General features: G+C 34.2%; 2 protein-coding genes across 2 annotated transcripts; one reads left to right on the forward strand and one right to left on the reverse strand.

The window, feature by feature from the left end:
* Positions 1-1,247: 1,247 nt before the first annotated feature.
* On the forward strand, positions 1,248-14,760 carry LOC136805990 (BRCA1-associated protein-like). Its single transcript, XM_067062573.1, has 18 exons — positions 1,248-1,426; positions 1,943-2,122; positions 2,652-2,784; positions 5,005-5,115; positions 7,125-7,203; positions 7,715-7,777; positions 7,973-8,023; positions 8,355-8,420; positions 9,011-9,093; positions 9,264-9,339; positions 9,927-9,994; positions 10,641-10,711; positions 10,989-11,062; positions 11,963-12,019; positions 12,519-12,608; positions 12,900-13,091; positions 13,567-13,728; positions 14,236-14,760. Exons 1-18 carry the CDS (start codon positions 1,351-1,353, stop codon positions 14,326-14,328), a joined length of 1,725 nt encoding a protein of 574 aa, XP_066918674.1. The 5' UTR covers positions 1,248-1,350; the 3' UTR covers positions 14,329-14,760.
* A 1,515-nt stretch (positions 14,761-16,275) lies between these two features.
* LOC136805866 (solute carrier family 22 member 18-like) lies at positions 16,276-18,058 on the reverse strand. The gene has a single exon (XM_067062434.1). The coding sequence runs from the start codon at positions 17,790-17,792 to the stop codon at positions 16,386-16,388; it is 1,407 nt and encodes a 468-aa protein (XP_066918535.1). The 5' UTR covers positions 17,793-18,058; the 3' UTR covers positions 16,276-16,385.
* Between the last annotated feature and the right edge of the window lie 1,469 nt (positions 18,059-19,527).

Here is a 19,527-nt window from a genome sequence, read left to right on the forward strand (position 1 = left end):
ACCTAATGCCGTTCAGAAAATGCAAATACATCTGTGACTTTAGAGGCTAGGTAAAAGATATAGTATCTTAAAGGTCAACCAGTATTTCGGAGCCCTAGAATCAGCATTGACAAAACAGAAAATTCTAAATATGAGAAAAAGCAAAAAATCTTGGAATTCTATTCCTATCACCTTGAGTTAATAGTTTATAACAAAAAATTAACATTATATATAAAGTTTTTCGCTGAATCAGCAAAAACGGCAAATTCTGTCATTTTTTTGCAAAATATAGGAGAAAAATATCTTTAAAGCTTAATATTTTCAGTTTCAGTTAAGCTTTTTTTCTAAAATTTTCACAGCTTATTCCATACATGAATGGAACTATTTTCAAAAGAGATTTGTTTTCAAAAACTTGATTAAGACGTTGTTAAATCAAAATTGTCATTTTGAAAATTTCTAAATTTTCAGTTTGGACTTTGCAATATCGAAAATCTTGAAATATTTCATAAAAATCATAAATTTTACATCCATCGGGTCGTAGATTTAAGGGAAAACACAAATATGTTCATAGTTTTTCCCCCTATTACCACTGGGCTTAATAATTTGATTTTAGCTACACCTCCGTTTTGGGGGCCCCAAACCTGCATTTTGACAACCAGGGGTATAATGTAAAAATTTTATCAAATAAATTTTTGCCCAAAACCCTCTAAATCATACTGTATTTCAAAACTATGGTCAAAATTTTGTATTCATATCTTAAAGATATCTCGAGAAATCGCTATTTATTATTTTATTATTATTATTTCAAACCTCCGTTTTGGGGGCAGTTAGAAAAAAGCTACCTATCTTTAAGCGATTGAAAAATATTGTTGAAATTGAAAATTTTGAAAAAGAACTTCCAGGAAATAAAGTAGAGAGGTTAAAGGTTTTCATGCAGCAAAAATTTTTGTAAAATTTCTTTTCCTCTAGATCTGAGAGAAATTTCAAATTTGATCGCCGTTCTGGGGGCCACATACTGTACAGTGTAATACTCTGATAATCGTCAATTGTATCCATTTTCTCCAGAGGGATCTGAACTCTGCCTCAAAATTATATTTGATCCTTCGAAAGTGGGACCCAATATTTGTTTCTATCTGTTTGGAAGATTTTCTGTCTCCGAGGATTTGATGAAAATTTGATGAAAAAAGATTCCATTTCGCCTATGACTTTGCTTTAAAACTTCTTATCCACTTGCTGAAATCTAAACCATATTTGACTCATCTTTTTAGATAAAAGCAAAAAAATAGAATACATACAAAATGAAATAAGTTGGCAAAAGATGACGGAACATTTTTGTGATATGACTGGTGAAGTTGTGGTTATTACATTGTGATGATCTCCCTGGTAGTGCTTCGATTAGAAATTCAATATGCTGACCAAAATATACAAGACTTCTATTACTCCGCAGGTATATAATACCAGAAAAATATAGTTCTCGTTGTTACAGAGTATTATTCTTAATCAATTTTTTTTTTCAATTCTTCAAAACAAAAGTTTTTGAGGATAATATTTTCTTTCTGGGTACATTTCTGACACTTTTACTAATGGTATATAAGGGTGTAGCATGAGGGGTAGATCATCCAGCTACGGTGTGCAAGGTTCTTGAAATGATATTTGATGTCTTTCTGCTTGATGCTCAAAAAATAAAGAGATGGGATCAAAGGGAAGTGGAGAAATTCAGCGAAAGGAGTGGCACTCTTCCCTATACGTCGGGTGGACAGCTAAAGAAGGGAACCTTCGGGTCGCCCTCGGCTGTGGTCGCAAACTTACTAACGTGTAGATAACATGGAAATGCTATTGAAAATTTCACGATTCCCTAATAAAATTCAATCGTTTTATTTGAAGCACTCACAGAAAGAATTGGATCGCTACAATGATGTTTCTCTCTGAAAAAGTTTCATTAACTTTCACTATTTATTTTCAGAACAATATTTTGAACGTCATACTGAGCTGTGTACTGAAACAGAACTGAATAACTCTGGATTACGTTTGTTATCTGAACAAGTGGATATTCCCGAAGTCTTCAAAGAAATACCTGAATTACACCAAGGAGAGAGAAAATATCAAAATATTGTTGTGGAAACTTATTACCCTAAGCAAGAAGGTAAAATTGTCTTCTTTAAATTCTAAATTTTATAAAAAAAGGTCTAACTATAGATAGATAGAAAACATAGTTTTAGGATTTATGGTTGTTTAACAAACACATTATAGTTTTGGGATTTATAATACTTAAAATTATCAAACATTTGAAGCAAAACTCAGGCTGCAGAAACTTCTGAAACTGTCAATCTGCGTCACTTGTTTACAATTGCTTCAGAAATTTTAATTTTTACAACCCTGGTTAACTTAAAGCGAGTTCATCCCTGTCATAGAGCTTATAGGTTAATGTTTGATGGGCGTACGGAGAAAAAAATGTGGAAATCTATTACAATTAATTTGGTTTGGTTGATTCGACCAATTTTTCAATGGTGTTTCACAAAGGATTTTGTCTTTAATTTATAAACCCTATAATTAATATTTCCTAGTTAAAAGTATGATAGCAACCACAATTGCTGCAAAGCTTCCTATTACAATCTAAAGAAAATCTCATAATAGTTTTAGCTTGGATTTTGTCTTTAATTTTATATATATAGCAGGTGGTATGGAGGGAGCAGAGAGGCGAAGTGATTCACTCAGTGAAGGAAAAGAACTGACCGGTATCAAATATTTCTCCGGGAATCCATCTGTTGAACGAACCCAGGGAATATTGCATCTCTATAAAGACAAGTAAGAGATATTTTTCGGATAATTTTATCTTATGATTTTTTGGGATAAATGAGAACAATGTCCGGCCTGAGAACTGAACAGATTAGCCAAACTTTAGATTTCAAAGAAACTTTGGTATTTGCGGTAATTCCTTTACTTCCCAACTTTAAATTAGAGCAGATTTTGTTCAATAATTGCCAATAATTTAAAAACCAAAGTGATTCTGTAGAATAAATCAATTGTTAAAAGGATGCTTATGTCGGTGTTTTTTACACTTTTGGGAAAAACGTGACATTAAATTTTCTAAAAAACGGTTTTTCTTGAATAAAAATTAAAATGAATTTGAACGAGCATTTTGGGATGAAATCTTCCAAAAAGGTGTAACACGCGAGCTTAGAACTTTTGGTTTTGGTCCCAGGAGCGAAGAAGGATATAGTGTGCAAGGGGGTTCCAGGTCCCACCTGAAAATTCAGGTCCTACCTAATCCTAAAATTCCCACCTTCAGCCCAGAATCCCAGATCCCAGCTAAAAACAAAAAAAATTAAAAACCGTGCCTTTCGCGTTAATAAATTCTCGCACTCATTTTACCCGCGTACTTTTACCTGACGAGTTATATAAGTGTAATAAGGTAAGCAAAAGTAAAAAAAAATCATTCTTAAAGATATTTATTCAAACATCAAATGACCTGTAATAATAAAAAGAAAAGTTTAACATGGTAAAAAATTATTTATGAAATATATAAAAAAAAGATATCATAAAATCTGAAAATAAGAAATTTTACTTTAACTTTTTCCAAAACACCCAAAGTCCCACCTAAAGAAATTAACTCCCACCTTAACTTGTTTCTCCCACCTAAAACCTAGAAAACCGAATTCCAAAATCACACCTGAAAATTTTCGACCCAAATCAGCAACCCCCCCCCCCACACACACACTATTCTGGGGGGTGCACACTATGGGATCCAATATTCCGAAATATTAGATTTTAAGAATTTTGGAATTATGAGAGTTAAGTGGCTCTTGGATTGATTCTGATGGTCTGAACTTGTTACATTATGATCTCTATATTTTATGAAACAATGACGAAGAGCACTTTTGGATCCTAAATTCCACCCGAAAAACATCTCTGAACTTGAACAATTATAAAAGATGCATTTCATCGTTAAAATGGACTGATCACAATCTAAAATTAATCAAAAGTCACTTCCACTTAACTTTAAAACATTCTTAGATACCAAAAAGTGCGGTTTCACGAGCGTTTTGGGATTAAAAATTATATTTTAAAGTGGTGAACCTACCCCAACCCTAACCCGACCCTTACTTGTCGCAAAATGGAATTATTAATCCTACGGGGCTCTATCTGAGCTTATTTTAGGTCATTAACGTAACGACGTATCATGCATAACGTAAAAAATCAGTTTAGAGCTTTTTAGGATATTTCATTCCAGACTAAGACGCTTATTTCGGATAAGGCAAAGTATGTTACTTTAAATGAAGGATTTGATAATCCTTAGATGCTCTATTCTAGTGGAAAATCTTATTTTCGTGTTCTTAAGAGCCTAAACCTTCCAAATAGTTAAATTTGAACTACTTAATATCAAATAAACATACTACAATCCTTAGTTTAAAAAGAACTCAAAGAAAAATTAGAAATAAGTGATCCCAAACTGCTCCCAGCTGGAAGATTTTTTATTTACGAATAGAAAATACATAAATGCTCCATCCTGCCAAATTTCAGTTCTAAACCCCCACCAGATCAAAAGTTATTGCTCATGGAATCTATAATCCATTTTCATTATGGAATCGTTTAATCCTAACGTGCTCCTAACTTTAAGAGGTTATAAGTACTGGTTTAGTTTCTCTAGAAGGCTCGGGAAAAATGGAATGGAATCTTCAATCCGTTGCCGATCCCCTGATATCATATTAAGAAAAGGTGCATTTTGTATTTTGTTTTTAAACCTGTTTAAAAAAACTTCACGTTTTTGCCAAAAGTGTAAAAAACACCGACTTTACAGAAGTCTTATTTAGGCCTGGACGGCGAAGCACGAGAAAAATACAATTCGCCGGTCTAAAAATTGGCCTAAAATCTAGAATTCACCGGGGTTATTTTTTGGTTCGCCAGCCTATCAAAAACAAAGCTAAACCCCTGCTAATAAGAACATTTTAGAATAACAAAAAATTTAGCTCTACTCAAATTGAGACGTTCTAAGAAAAACGTATACGACAATTTTTTTGTTGACAGATATTTGACGCCATTGGATCCGGATTTTCCGCGCAGTGAGTTGATTTGCATCATTGCTGTACCTGCCAAATACACGTGTCGTGATCTTCAGGACTTCGTCGCACCAGCAGGGTAATTCTTTTTTATTTACTTTAACACCTTTGCTGCTACTATCTTACTAGAGTATACTCGTAGTAGAGGTCTTAAAATACATGTATACTTCAAAGAGTCTTTTAGATACAGAAGCTTTCTTATTGCATTCTTAAAATCCACGTAAAATAACTGTGTCGATTGGTATGAAATTGAAAAGGCATTTGAAACAAAACTCAGGCCACCGAAGCCTCTAAAAGTCGAACTCTCGATGAAAATTCCAAAAGGAATTTTCGATTTCTAGATTCATAACGATTCAAAACTTTGACGAGGTATAGTCACAGAATAGTCAATGCGAACGTTTTAAAGCTTACTGGACCAATAAGACCTTCTATATATTAATAGCTGTAGTCTGTATGTCTGTTTTCTGTGTGTCACTTTCGTTTTCTTTTTGATTGATAGATCGGATAGAGCCTGGTTTAGACTTTATTCAGCCTTTGTTTTGAAATTTAAGGTCCATCTACATTTAACAATTTTAATTTCTTCCCTGACTTGCCTGCTCTTTTTTTCTCTTTTCTTTTATATCTTTTCGAATGTAATTAACAATCCTATTTGTTAATGGCATTCGAATTCTTTTCAAAACAAAACATCACATTTCAAATGTAAATCAAACTCTGAAGAGATTTTTTATTGATCGTGCTTTTAAGCCAGCTTCAACATCCAAAGGATATTTAGTGCGTTCAGCTACAGCTTAACCGGCTTGCGACGCCGGGTACCGGCTAGTTTGCATTATTACGTTTAGCAATGTTTTTGATTTTCTGAATACCAAAAACTATAGACCCATAAGATCCTTTTTCGATAGTTTTCTTCAAGGAAGTTTTTCTTCCGCTTACCCTTGATGAAATTTCCAGACATTAAGCAGATAAATATCATAAGTCCCCTAATAGTAGGGGGCAAAGCCTGGGGTTCTGTGACATATTTTCTACGACCTAGCCATTTTTAGTCTATTCCAAAGAACAGCATATTGCAAGATATTTTTGAGAGGGAGGACGCGGATTAGGCCCGGGAAAACTTTTTATGACAAAAATAGTGACGTCATAGGCAAAACTGCAAGGGAAATAAGGGGTAGAGAAATAGCTGATTTTTAAAAGTCAAAATAAACGAAAATGATTGGTACCATCTGAAAGAGCATGAAATTCTGAGCAAAAAATTGTATTACGACAACTCTCTGACTAAAACACACAAAGGAATACAGCCGCTTTAAGACCAACTAACTGTCAGCGCTACTGTGATTTGACGTCAAATCTTGTCCTGATCGTACTGACGTCGGTATGTTTTTGAACTTCAAGGCTTGGCCCCCTACTATAAGAATAAACCAAGGAATTTAAAACCTCTAAAAGAAAATGAAAGAAATTAGTTGAAAAAGGAGCCGATTAGCGTAAATAAATCCTGCGAAAATTAAATTATTTTTGAAAAATAGATACCATTTTATTAGCGTTCTTTGGTATGACTCGGCCAGAGATCAATCCTCCCACCTTGTATACTAGCGTCAGATGATCTATTACGAAAAAACTTTACCCTTCTGTTGAAAAATGCGCATTTATGTATTTTCACTTTTGAGGACGGTAAAATGGCTGGAGCGATTACTACGGGTTGTTCTCTAAGGGCAGAAGCTTTCGCGGGCAGAAACTTTCGCGATACGATTCTTGCCCTTTTTCGCAAAAGTTTCTGCCAAGTAAGAAATTACACGAGAAATTCGCGAAAGTTTTTTCCGCGAAAAGTACACTTTTTTTGCTATTTTATACTCAGTTTTCAGTTTTTGTGAATTTTTATCGCTTTTTTGCCTGCAAAATGAAATAACCGTCTAAAATTCGCGAAAGTTATAATATCTGCTGAAATCGTTCCAAAAGTTAAATTCGCAAAATTTTGCGATATGGCAACCTCGCGAAAGTTTCTGCCCGCGAAAGTTTCTGCTCTTAAAATTAGAACCGTCTCGTCGTTTCCATCTCCGTCGTGGATAAACACGCATATATAATTTCGGTGTTTTATAGGGAGACCATTCAATACATGAAGATTTTGAGAGATGCACGACCAAATCAGTATATGATTCTCATCAAGTTCCGAGATCAGGTAAAAAGTATTTCGAAGTCTTCAAGCGACCCACACTTAGCTTTTTATGAAGCATATTTTGAGGGATTTTGGGGTTGAGAATGGGAAGATGAATTTCAAGATGACTCTAGAATGTCTTAGATGACACTTGACTTCTACAGTAGATCAGAAACATGTCTATAAAATTGACATTCGAAAATCATGTCAAATATTTCGTGGTTCAGACTGCACTTTAGAAAATCTCACAATTTTGAAATTGTGACAAAAAATGTCATAAAAGTCATTGAAACGGTAGTGAATTAATATCGATTATGATATAAACTAAAAGTAAAGCTGCTTATTTTCTAGAGCGTTTTTTTAACTAGTATATTCACTTTCCACTTCCCTGTTCGAATGTTTGTTTTATGAATGCTCGTAAGTTTTTTCATTTCCACAAAACCTTTATTTATCGATAACAAACAAATATTGCGACTAATATTTCCACGAAATATCTCGTTCTTTTAAAAGAAATTTTCCTCGTCTCTATTTTCAGTTGAGCACAGATAGTTTTTATCAAGAGTTCGAAGGAAAACCATACAATCTGCTTGAAAACGAGGTTTGATAGAAACAAAGCTTCTTTTATTAATTCGCTGATTCTGTCTTCAAAATCTCATTTCACGAGTTTTGATTATAATAAGATTCTAATATTATTTTCAGATATATGAAAATTTTCGCCGAGGCTGTTTTAGTTCCACAATTCTTTGACTCAAATTAAATCATACAAATGTATATGTTTATCACTTTTTTTTAGGTTGCACATCTTGTATACGTGTCGAAAGTTGAGACGATTCCTACATCAGAGGTACTTATAGAATTTACATTTTACTAAAATTTAGTGAAATTTGATACTTTATTCTAATTTATCGGGGATAATGATGTCGATTGAAAAGCGACCGTTGTGCAAAAGTAGAGCATCCGGCTACGTTGCGTATGGTTATGGGTTCAATCCTCAGCCGGGTCATACCAAATACTTTAATACTTTGTAACTATCTGTTTAATGCTCAGCAAGTAAAGAGAAAGATCAAGTTTCGGGTCGCCTCCGACCTCGGTCGTATCCAGCTTATCACCACAAACCTACAGTTGATCTTTTGAAATGAAATTCCAAAATGACTTCTTATTATCATTAATTTCAGGGTGGTTATATGCCAGTTACCGGTCTTACGGAACTTCCAAATTGTCCAGTTTGTTTAGAACGAATGGTAAGAAGAGCCTTTGATATGTCTAACATTTGTCAGACTAATTTAGTAGTTAACAGTAAAAACTATCGACCCCTTGACTTTTAACCTATATATAGTGTCAGCTTAGAAAAAGCACTTATAGTAATGGTATAATGGTACAGCGAAACCATTTTGTATCTGTTTTGGGGTCGGTCCGAATAGTAATGGTATAATGGTACAGCGAAACCATTTTGTATCTGTTTTGAGGTTGGTCCGAATAGTAATGGTATAATGGTACAGCGAAACCATTTTGTATCTGTTTTGAGGTCGGTCCGAATCTACAAAAGAAAAGGGTTTATGTGAAAGTTAAAAAATTCTTGCTAATAATGTTTTCTCATTGCCGTAGAGACATTTGCAAGCTTTTCTAGAGTTTCAGTTTCTAGAGATGAGCTTTGAACCACGATATTCTAAATGACTTTCGAGAAACATGCTTGAACTCACGTTTGTAATGCCCGAGGTCGTCATTTTTTTCTAGACCAAATCGATTTTCCCTACATTCGATTCCCAATGATAGTAACTATTTTAGTTTCTTACAATCATTGTATTACCTTCTTCACTCATTTTATTCATAGGACGAATCTGTGGCCGGCATATTGACTGTTTTGTGCAATCATTCGTTTCACAACGAATGTCTATCTAAATGGCAAGACGACTGGTAAACCCATGTTTCTTTCTAAACACGTTATTCCTTTATATCTTTATAACAAGATTGGAAGCGCCAAACCATAATAAAAACTAAGAATTTAGAGAAGCAATGGTCGAATGGACTAATGTGTTATGTTATGTTAGTTCAAACATCTTTAACTTGTCTTTGTTTCTTTCCAGTTGTCCAGTTTGTCGGTACCGACAGACACCTGAAGAAGAGGTCGATCAAACGTGTTTTGAATGTGATGCCAAAGAGGTTGGTAAACTGTTTTCTGTTCCACTTTTTACACATTTCTCGCTTAGCCAAATTTATACACCTTTTCAACCGTAGCTGCCAATTGCCGCGCGGGCATATCCCCCCATAAACTCGATCCAATCCTTTTTTGACACCTTTTTCTATTGTCTATAGGTGCAAAAAAAAGACTGGGACGGTTTTAGGGTGGTAAAAAATGCCGGCGCGGCAATTGGAGGCTACGGTCGAAAAGGTGTATTTGGTTAAACTCGAGGATATTCACCTCTCAGCCTGATATCAGACGAGGGAGGGGTCTGAGTTCCAGGTTATCCCAATAATATACTTTGACGTCTTTCGGCCCTGGTTAACTTTAATCTAACTCTTCCTTTAATGCAGTTTTTGGTCTTCGAGGGTTAGGGGGTAAGTGCATTAAGCAGCCTTAAGAGATGGTTAAGGATTAGAAGTATAGTAAACCAAAGGTCGCGTCCCTAATCCTTCTACTTTCGAAATGATTTTGAAGTTTAGCTTAAAAAGCCCAGACAAAATTTTGTAGTTTATGACAGAGATGTGCAAACCACTAAGATTTAAAAACAATTTCTTGCTTCTTGTAGAGCCTTTGGATATGTTTGATTTGTGGATATGTTGGGTGTGGTCGATACCAAGAACAACATGCTTTTCAGTAAGACTTTTTTTATTCATTTTAACTCTGCTTTGATACTCGTTAGCCTGATTGTAAGCTAACTTTTTGCTTGTGATCATGATACAAGAAATATCGAAACGTCAAGAATGAACAAAATTTTGTTTTTCGTCTTTACTTTTGTTTTTGAGAATAATCTGGCCCAGAAGAAAATTTTTTCCCAACACCTTTCCAAAATTCATCCAACATTCGTCCAACATTTCAATTGCTATGTTGGATGAAATGTTGGAATCGTTTACCTCGGCCTTTACTCGTTAGCCGTGTAAAAATAACTTGAAGACGGGGGCTCTTCCGAAAATGGATCTTATTTCGCAGTGTAAAAATAATTCTTGCAAAATTAGTTTTTAGTCGCAATCTGAACCTTGTGTTTTACTCTCCATTAGGATAGAGCTCATATATTTTGTTCCCTTTGCCAACACTGACGTTCTGAAAGATTCTTAAGAGCTGCAACATTAGGTTGGTTGGTCTAAATACAATAAGAATACCAAACAAACCATAATAAACCATAATACCAAACAAATAATAATCTAAGAATTTAAGATCGTGTGTCTAACGGTTAGTCTTTATACTACAGTTATTGACGATGTCATTTTATCAAATACCTATTTTATTTTGTCGTTTTTCCCAGGCATTACAAACAGACGGCACATACATTCAGCATGCATCTTGGAAATCAACGTGTTTGGGATTATGCAGGAGGTATACACACAACGTTGTTTCAACGTCAATCTCACGTTCTTAACAAATTCTTTAACATTCAATATTCAAAATCAAAATCTTACCTATCTACGTCGCTAGGGAAAAGTTCTCTATCTTGGACACTCTTACATTGAGATTAGAGTTAGTTTTTTGGTATTTTATTCCTTGTGCATATTCACTCGGATCAAGCGTCTTTCGATTTCTTAATGGCATAATAAACCTACACTTGTGAGTGTTGGCAGTTTTTCTTATTCTTTCTGACCTTCTTTAATGTTAGATAACTATGTTCATCGATTATTACAAAGCAAGGGTGATGGCAAACTTGTGGCTGTAAACAGTGAAGGAACTGAGGTATGCTTTATTTCAAGTTCATGTTGAAATAATTATTGATCGCTTTATACTTTAGAAAAGTATACTTCGTTAGTTAAATCTTTAGACGGGTATTTGACCTTCGATATTAGTCAAATTTATAATCCTTGTGTTTGACTCGAATGAAAATTAACCTGGCGATTCTAGACTCTACCGGCGAATTCTAGATTCTAGGCCAGCGAATTCTTAGCAAGGGCAGTGTATTGATTAGCGTAAATATGCACTTGGTGGCGAATCGAACCTTTCGAACCGCGAATTGTTATTTCTTTTCGTGCCTTAGACCGGCGAAATTCGCCGTTCGCCGGGCCTAAAAAAGACCCCTAATTATTAAGAAGCACCTGACCTATTCACCCATAAAACGCAAGGAGACAGGGTTAGACTTCAGCAGGTAAAGTTGACAACAAATGGCTTGTTTTCGTTGCATTGTTTTTCTCATGGACAATTTTGTCGTCATTTTCTTCATGGCAAACTCGAAGTCTTTGTGGTGTTTAGGTTAACACTCTTTTTGTAATTCGAAAACTGAGGAACAGATAATGTGTTTTCTTGAAATATTTTTTGACTCATATTGAGTTACTTCTTTCCATCTTAACTCATATTGAGTTACTTTCTTCCTTAAAGTCATTTTAGATCACTAGTTTTACATTGACGGATTTCTATGTCGTCATATTTTCCTTTTCTACTCCAACCTGATTGATTTTCTGTGGGTGTTCGTTCTGGGTTTTTGTTGTGTTTGTGTTGTCTTTTTGTTTTGTGGGTTTTTGTCTTTGTTGTTTCCGTTTTGGGTGGTTGAGGGTTTTATACTTCTAGAATATATATATATTGACTTTCTTGTATTGTGTTGACAATGATTCTGACTTGGAGGTAAATTCGTTGTTCTCCCAGGAAAAAGCACACTGCCTCTTTTTACACAATGAAAAGGTGGATTCGTTGACTTTGGAGGTAAATTCACATGCTTGCTCTCACTGAAAGCTATGCACTAGATCGTTTTTTTTTACACTGCCTCTATTTTATTTTTGAGCAACTTTTTTAAAGAAATTATTACATTAACGGCAAAACCAACCAGTCATTGTGAACCATGATAGCATACAAAATGTTTCGTCCAGAAAGATGGAAATGCATAAACAGTGCCATACACCATATTCAACCCTAACACTACTAGGAGATTTTGACCTATTTTACCAGAGCTACTAGTATCTGTATCTTGTATGCAAGTATCTGCATGTCATTAAAAGGACTACAGATATTGCCATTCAGCCCTTGTAAACTCGAAACCAATCCCTTTTCTGCAGCGTTTAGTGTAAGGAATGGTTGATTTGTCATTTTATTCTTATAAACGAAATAAACAATTCAAATTAAGTCTACACAAATCTAAAACATCAACGTGTTTAGTGTCAAGAAAAGAATAACAAACAACCTGTCTTTGTCTTTCTTTTTTTAGTACACCTACCTTTTGACCAACCAACTGGAATCGCAACGTCAATTCTTTGAGCAGAAAATTGGTTTCCTTGAAAAAGAGGCTTTTGAAAGGGTAAAGAAGTTTATCGCAAATAATACTTCACACAAACTTTCACAAAGTCTAACTTTCTTTTCCGTGCGTGTATCTTCAAAAGTAGCCGAAAAAGTTAGGTTCTTTGAACTAAAAAGCTTTCTTCTGTCACGTGTTTTTCGCATAAATGCTTATGCACCGGGTGAATCGATAATATTGAAATTGACCTATTATGATGAAGAATTCTGAAGGATTTTCAAAAATATAATTATCCTTTTTATTTTGGGAAGTAAAAACAATAATCTTACATTTTCTTAACGTTTCTCGCTCTAGATAACTAGACTAGAAGAAAACGTTCACACCTCAAGGATACGCAACGAGAAGACTGAAACAAAGCTGCAATCTGTCGAAAAGGAGAAGAAGAATTTAGAGAAGAAATACGAAAATGTTGTAGGAAAAGCCACCAAACTTGGTAAAGAACTAAAAGATGAAAAACAAATGAATGAGTTCTTGAGAGTAAATCAGGTAACAAATTAGTTTAACAGTACGGCAGTACGATGCCCTATATTTAAGGACCCTATATTTTAGGGACTTTTTTTTTCGAGAGAAAAGAAGTAATATATACTCATTCAAAAGATAATTTAATGCATTGATGTAAGCTTTGAAGAATACTCTTTAAAATGAAGATGAAAAAGTGAAGATTTTTAGAATTAAGTTAAATTAATACTTTTCTAAAAATATTTTTGATTAAAAGTTACAACCCTCCACAAAGGGCGACAAAAGGAATGAATCGAAATGGACCTTTTTTAAAGGGGAAAATCTACCGGGTGCACCAAAAATAAAGTACAGGTTTGTCGAGGTATTTACACGATAAAAAAAGAATGAACAAAAAATTTAAATCCTGAAGCTCACATTATCTCAACAAACCTGTATACTTTTTTTGGTGCATTTAGTAGAGTGAACTAATTTCAGATCTTCACTCTTTTTCTTACTCGCGCAGGGTGATTGGTATAAGAAAGTGTCAGATCTGGAGAAGAGGCTGGTGAACTTGGAAGAGGAGAAAAATAGACAACTTATTGAACTACAAAGTGAGATCACTGATCTCATGAAACACCTGGATTTCCAGTCTGCTATCAACAGTTCCGCTGGATCAGTCAAGGAGGTAACATTATATGTAACTTTTACTATCATTGAATAAATATAATGATAAGCTATTTGGTTTTGATTATTTGCATTCTGGTAAACTCGGACAGTCAAAATCCTGTATACTCCATTAAATGATAAAAATGAGAAAGCTTCATTGGCTGTTCCAAAATGTTTGCATAAAAGGGGGTGGACGAACTTTTTCAAGTCAAAACAAATTTCTTGGAAATGTATGGATACCCGTGAAAAATGGCAAAATTTGCAAAAAAGACCCTGGAAAAAATTATTTTCGTGTTTTAGAGTGAGGGTGGACGAATTAATATCCGTCGTTTACCCCTGGAAGTTTAAGAATAGTTGGAAAAATGAGCCTACTCCCTGTATGGTTATAAAATGGAATGGCCCAATGATCCTCATAACTCAAGGTCGGTGAAAAGCTAACAGTTTTTAATGGAGCATTTTCTTCATAAAATTCACAGTGTTTAATTATCATTTTTCTGATTCAATTACTTAATTTTAAATTCAACAGGAGATCCAAGGCGGTCATCTATTCACAGAACAAGGCACACCATCTCCTTCCAAAGGAGGAGCTAGATCGAAAACCAAAGGTCGCAAAAGGTGATATTGAACGCTTTGGTAACTTAAATTTTGCACTTTAAAGTAATTGAAGTTATGGCTCAACTTGTTACCAAAAGTATTTAAGCTGCTCTGTCATTGGTCAATAATGAGTTGACAAGGCATGTCCAGTTACATTGTGATGGTAAACTCTGGTGATCAAAGTGTATTTGTAAATGATATTCCAAAGACGCACGCGATACTTGCACACTTAAATAATGAAGCTATGACATTTTACTGAAAAAGGTTACCCTTTAACAGAGCTAAGCAATAATACATAAACTTAAAAAGTTTTCAATGAAATGTGTTAATATATCCTGATGAATGAAATTGAAAGCAATAATACATAAACTCAAAAAGTTTTCAATGAAATGAAACGATACAGTATGCCAATTATGTCCTGGTGAATGAAATTGAAAGCAATAATACATAAACTCAAAAAGTACCATAAGTATCCAATAAAATGAAATGATACAGTATGCCAATATGTCCTGGTGAGTGAAATTGAAAGCAATAATACATAAACTTGAGGAGCGCTCAATGAAATGAAATCATACAGTATGCCAATTATGTCCTGCTGAATAAAATTGAAATTGAAATACGTTTACGTTACCTGTTATGTGATGTACTGTAAATCGATTTATAACAAGAAAATATTGGACAAGACTATCCATTTATTGAGTTACTTCAAAACCACGGTACTTCTGGGCACCTTTTCCAAGGTAATTAATTTTCCTGATGAGTGAGAATATACCGGTTGCGCCACAAAAAAGTTTCTCTCTTTGAAATTGATTTTCTCGAAATCTAAAAATGTTAAAAGAACCATGCCTATTCCATTGGAAAGAAGAAAGATAAACTTAAATTTTGATAGGTCATTTATTGAATTCGGTTCATTAAATCAAAAGTTATGCTCAATTGAATAAAAAAGTTATTTTCAGAAAGTGCCCGAAAACGTTAAAAATCAACCTATCAAATTTTTATTTTAAAACTGGCAATCACAATAGGCTTAACATGATTAGGAGCATTTTTCAGTAACTAAACACATAAATTTTCAAACTGATGGGTCGAAACTGTTTAAAATCTTCATCAAAATCATTTTAATTTACTGTTACCGAAATTTTTCTGAAATCTTTGGTTGTAGACTGGATAAAGTCTATGCAAGGCTGGATGTATCTCGAAACCCATATTTGACATATTTTTATGAATTTTACAAGATTTTTTGGCATTTTTCGACTAATTTTCTTCCTTTCAATGTAATCCAACCTTCCTTTATACAACAAAAGGTCATTTAGACAGCTAATTATCATTTTTGATGATTGAAACAAAAATAATGACCCATCACGTAATTATGCTTATGTTTAATTTGATAGGTCGATTTTTAACGTTTTTGACCACTTGCAGAAAGTAACTTTTTTCCTAACTTTTTTCCTAGCTGATTCACAACGCTGTTTCAACGTTTATCTAATGTTAACAACACCCATATAACGTTGGATGAACGTTGAAGCAACTCAGTTCACCAGCTGGGTTTGGAAAAGCGTTACCATCAACAGTGTTTATAATTTGGTTTATTTTTTATAATATAAAGTTTTTTTGTATCCATAGCATACGTAAATTTCATAAAACCCAGGAGATGCTCATTATCGTCTTTAGAATAAGGATGTCTTAAAAAAATAATAACTTCGATTCGACCAACAAAAATACAGATAGTCTTTTCGGGAAGCTTAAGGCATGACGAAGCATAGAATAAACTTGACAATGTGAATCATTTTCATTAATTTTTTAACTTTTAGGATGAATAATAGAAAAATCTGATTTTTACCGTCAAAGTGCTTACCTTCTCTTTCGCGGACCAAGATTAACTGATCTTCCATGAAAATGATTAACTGATCTTCCTATAAATAGATCGTGCCCAACTGAATGACTAACTAACTTTATGGTTTTATTACGTATTTTTCGGTTTGGAAATGACCAGTTAATTCATCCTCCGGGAAAGAGAATTTTAATCACTTTGACGGTAATAAAAAGAAATATACAAAAATTGGAAGAAGAAGAACATTAGAAAAACTACAGTTCACCAACACTGAAATCATCACGTCCGAAGAACAACAAATATATTGTAATCAAGAAATTAACACCATACCCTAACACACCAAACGTATAAAATCCCACGTGTTGGAATAAAAATCCGCCTATGGTGGGCGCCACCGATCTAATACTGGAATGGGTGCAAAGTGTCACGCCCAGGGCGGATCCTGTCTCCTCTTTCTTCACGACTTTTGTTATGATAGACGTTGTCACGATATGTAGTAAAGAACCGCCAACAGTCAAAGGTATACACGTCAAACAAAACACATATATACTTTCCGCGATAATGAGATATAAGAATCCAACAGCCATGGTAATAGTTGAGATAATAATTAATGGGCCGTCGCTCACGTGACGGCAGAATAAACCAATCAGGTAGCCTTGTGTGATCATGCCGACCACTCCAAGATAGGATAACACCATACCGTTCTCCTTCGGTGACAGTTTATAATAATCCATAAGGAGGAGTGTAAACATGGCGGATAAAACAGAGAATGGAAAAGCCGTAATGATTTTGATAGTCAGTAAGTAAATCATATGTTTTCGTTTCGTTACAGCTACTAATTCACCGATTCCTAAGAAGGATTTCTTTTTCTCTTCTTCTTTACATTTTATTTTCTCTAACGATTCTTCGTTTTTACGTTTAGGCTCTAAATGTTCACGAATGTGTGTCGTGTCTCGTGGAATCAAGGCTAAAGTTACCAATATACATAAAACGTCTACGACTATAGCAACGAAGAATGGAATTCGATTTCCAAAGTGTGACGTAATGAATCCACCAATGCCGGAACCGACAATCATACCCAGTCCACTGGAAACGCCCAATTTTCCCATCATGTCCGCCCGTCCTTCAGGGTAAGTGATATCACTGATTATAATATACATACTTTGTAAAGGATGAGCTGCTATTCTCGGCACCTTAGCTAAGAAGAGCATTGGTATTGTCCGAGCCACGCCCAACATAAAGTAACTGATCATAAGCATTACAAAAGCGATTATAAGCGTTAAACGCCCTCCATAGATATCTGACGCCCAACCACAAATGGGTCCGCCAATCAGATTCATGATAGCATGAAATGATATTGTATAACCATATACTTGCGGGTTGACGCCCAAAGATTTTGTAAGATATGGGTACGAAGTGTTTTGTATAAAGAAGCCCACTGATTGGACGAAAGCTGCCACGTGTAGTGCGATGAATATTAAAGTGATTTTTCGTTGAAAATGAGGCTCGATTTGTGTGTCTTCATCATCTATCGATGCAATCGTCTTTTTAACAAAGCTATGAAATTTTCGTTTTTTGGCTGTGAAATCGGATTTCGAGTTCATGTTGTTTCCATTGGCTGTATTGCCTGAATCAGATGTCTGTTTTTCTTTCGCTGGCATTGTGTTTCCCGTCTTGAAAAAAAATTTCTTATATTAATCTTTTTACTCTCCAAGCGAGAGATACTAGGTTGCCATTTCTTCAAATTATGTATGCCCAATTTTTGAATCTTCTTTGCTATTGCTTAATTTTCTCAAAGCCTCTCCTAATTGTTTATTTTTGGTCAGCCACAGATTCAATTTTCCAATATACCGGTAAAAATATTACAATTTTTAAAAATTCATTTCAATATAGAAATCTGCATGTTCGAAACTTCTCGTGTATTTCATAAAAGAAATTTGTCGGCGAAACCTCCATGATCTACAATTGTGATTGGTCGATAAAGCTCGATTTCCTTTTCATCCAATCAGATTGCACGATTTTTGAATGCCGTTTAGTTTTGTTTTATTAACATTGTATTGTTTCTGCTTGGGTGAACATTCGAACATTTGATTTTTTCTCAGTTGAGCATGATTTTCTTCTTCATGTTATTGATATCACTTATAATATCCCCGCTGTAAACAAATTTGTTTGTATGCTTCTTGATTGTGATTTAGACTCCAGCACGTTTTTTTATATCAGCTCAAAGGCTAATGCTAGAAAATTTAGAACGGTTGGATTACTTTTTATGGGTACAAACTTTCGCGAGCAGAAATTTTCGCGAGGTCGAGAAATCGCGAAACCCTACGACATTTACTTTCGCGAATTTGATAAAAAATACTTTCGCGAGTATAAACTTTGGCAATTTTTAGGTATATTTTAAGTAGAAAATTAAAGTTTTCGGTGCATAAAACCAGTGTTTTGATCGTTCGAATGAACTCAAACCACAATTGATGGACTTTTGCATAATTTCTACACTAAGTTTTATCCTTGTTATCATCAAAGAGGAAAATTTGAGCAAATTTCCTTTTCAGATTTTTTTTTTGGCTAGAATAAACTTTCACGAATTACCCTCTCAAGAATTTTCAAAGACATTTACTTTCGCGAAAAGGACTAAAATTCGAAAAGCTAAGGGCAGTCCTCACAGCTTGAGGTTCTTACCAAGAAGTCTTGCAAATGAGTCCTATTCATCCAATTTGAAATGCGAATAAACCAGCTGCGCTGGAAGGTCAGCCTAAATTGCTTAATATGATTAGAAAGATATATGTTGTTAAAAATTGATATGATTTACTAAGACGAGAGTAAAAAAATCATCAAATTTACGTTTGTACACAATATGGATTAACGAAAATATGCCATGTTACAATCTGTATGACAGAATAATTATTCGTCTCTTAATTAGGATAGATATTTAGATATACAGATGAACAGCAACAAAAGACTACATCAACAACAGATTCAAGAAAATAAAAATCCTTGCAAGGAAGTTAAATGCAAGTACTTATCAAAAATCACAAAAAATTTATACACTTATTATTTTTTACTAAGCTTAGACTTAAAATTATATTCAAGCTCAAGCTGGACAAAAAATCAAAAAAGTTTCAAAAACAAAGATGCTGTAAATCAGTAAAAGTTAAAATGGTGTCATTCTTATTCATCTTAACTGCAGAAAAATAGTTCAGCTTAAAACTACATGTTTTTCAAAATTCAAAATAAGGTTTACACTGACATCTAAAATTTATTCAAATTTAAAGTTTTATGATTAGCATACCCGGTGTCGTCCCAGAAAGACTGTAATTATTGTACTGTATTTTCCCTAAACTGAGCCTAAATATATATGCTTAAACGTGCAATATTTATCTATTAAAAAATATTTAA

This window comes from Clytia hemisphaerica, unplaced genomic scaffold (genome assembly GCF_902728285.1).
Source record: "Clytia hemisphaerica strain Z4C2 unplaced genomic scaffold, Clytia hemisphaerica genome assembly, whole genome shotgun sequence".
Taxonomy (NCBI): Eukaryota; Metazoa; Cnidaria; class Hydrozoa; order Leptothecata; family Clytiidae; genus Clytia; species Clytia hemisphaerica.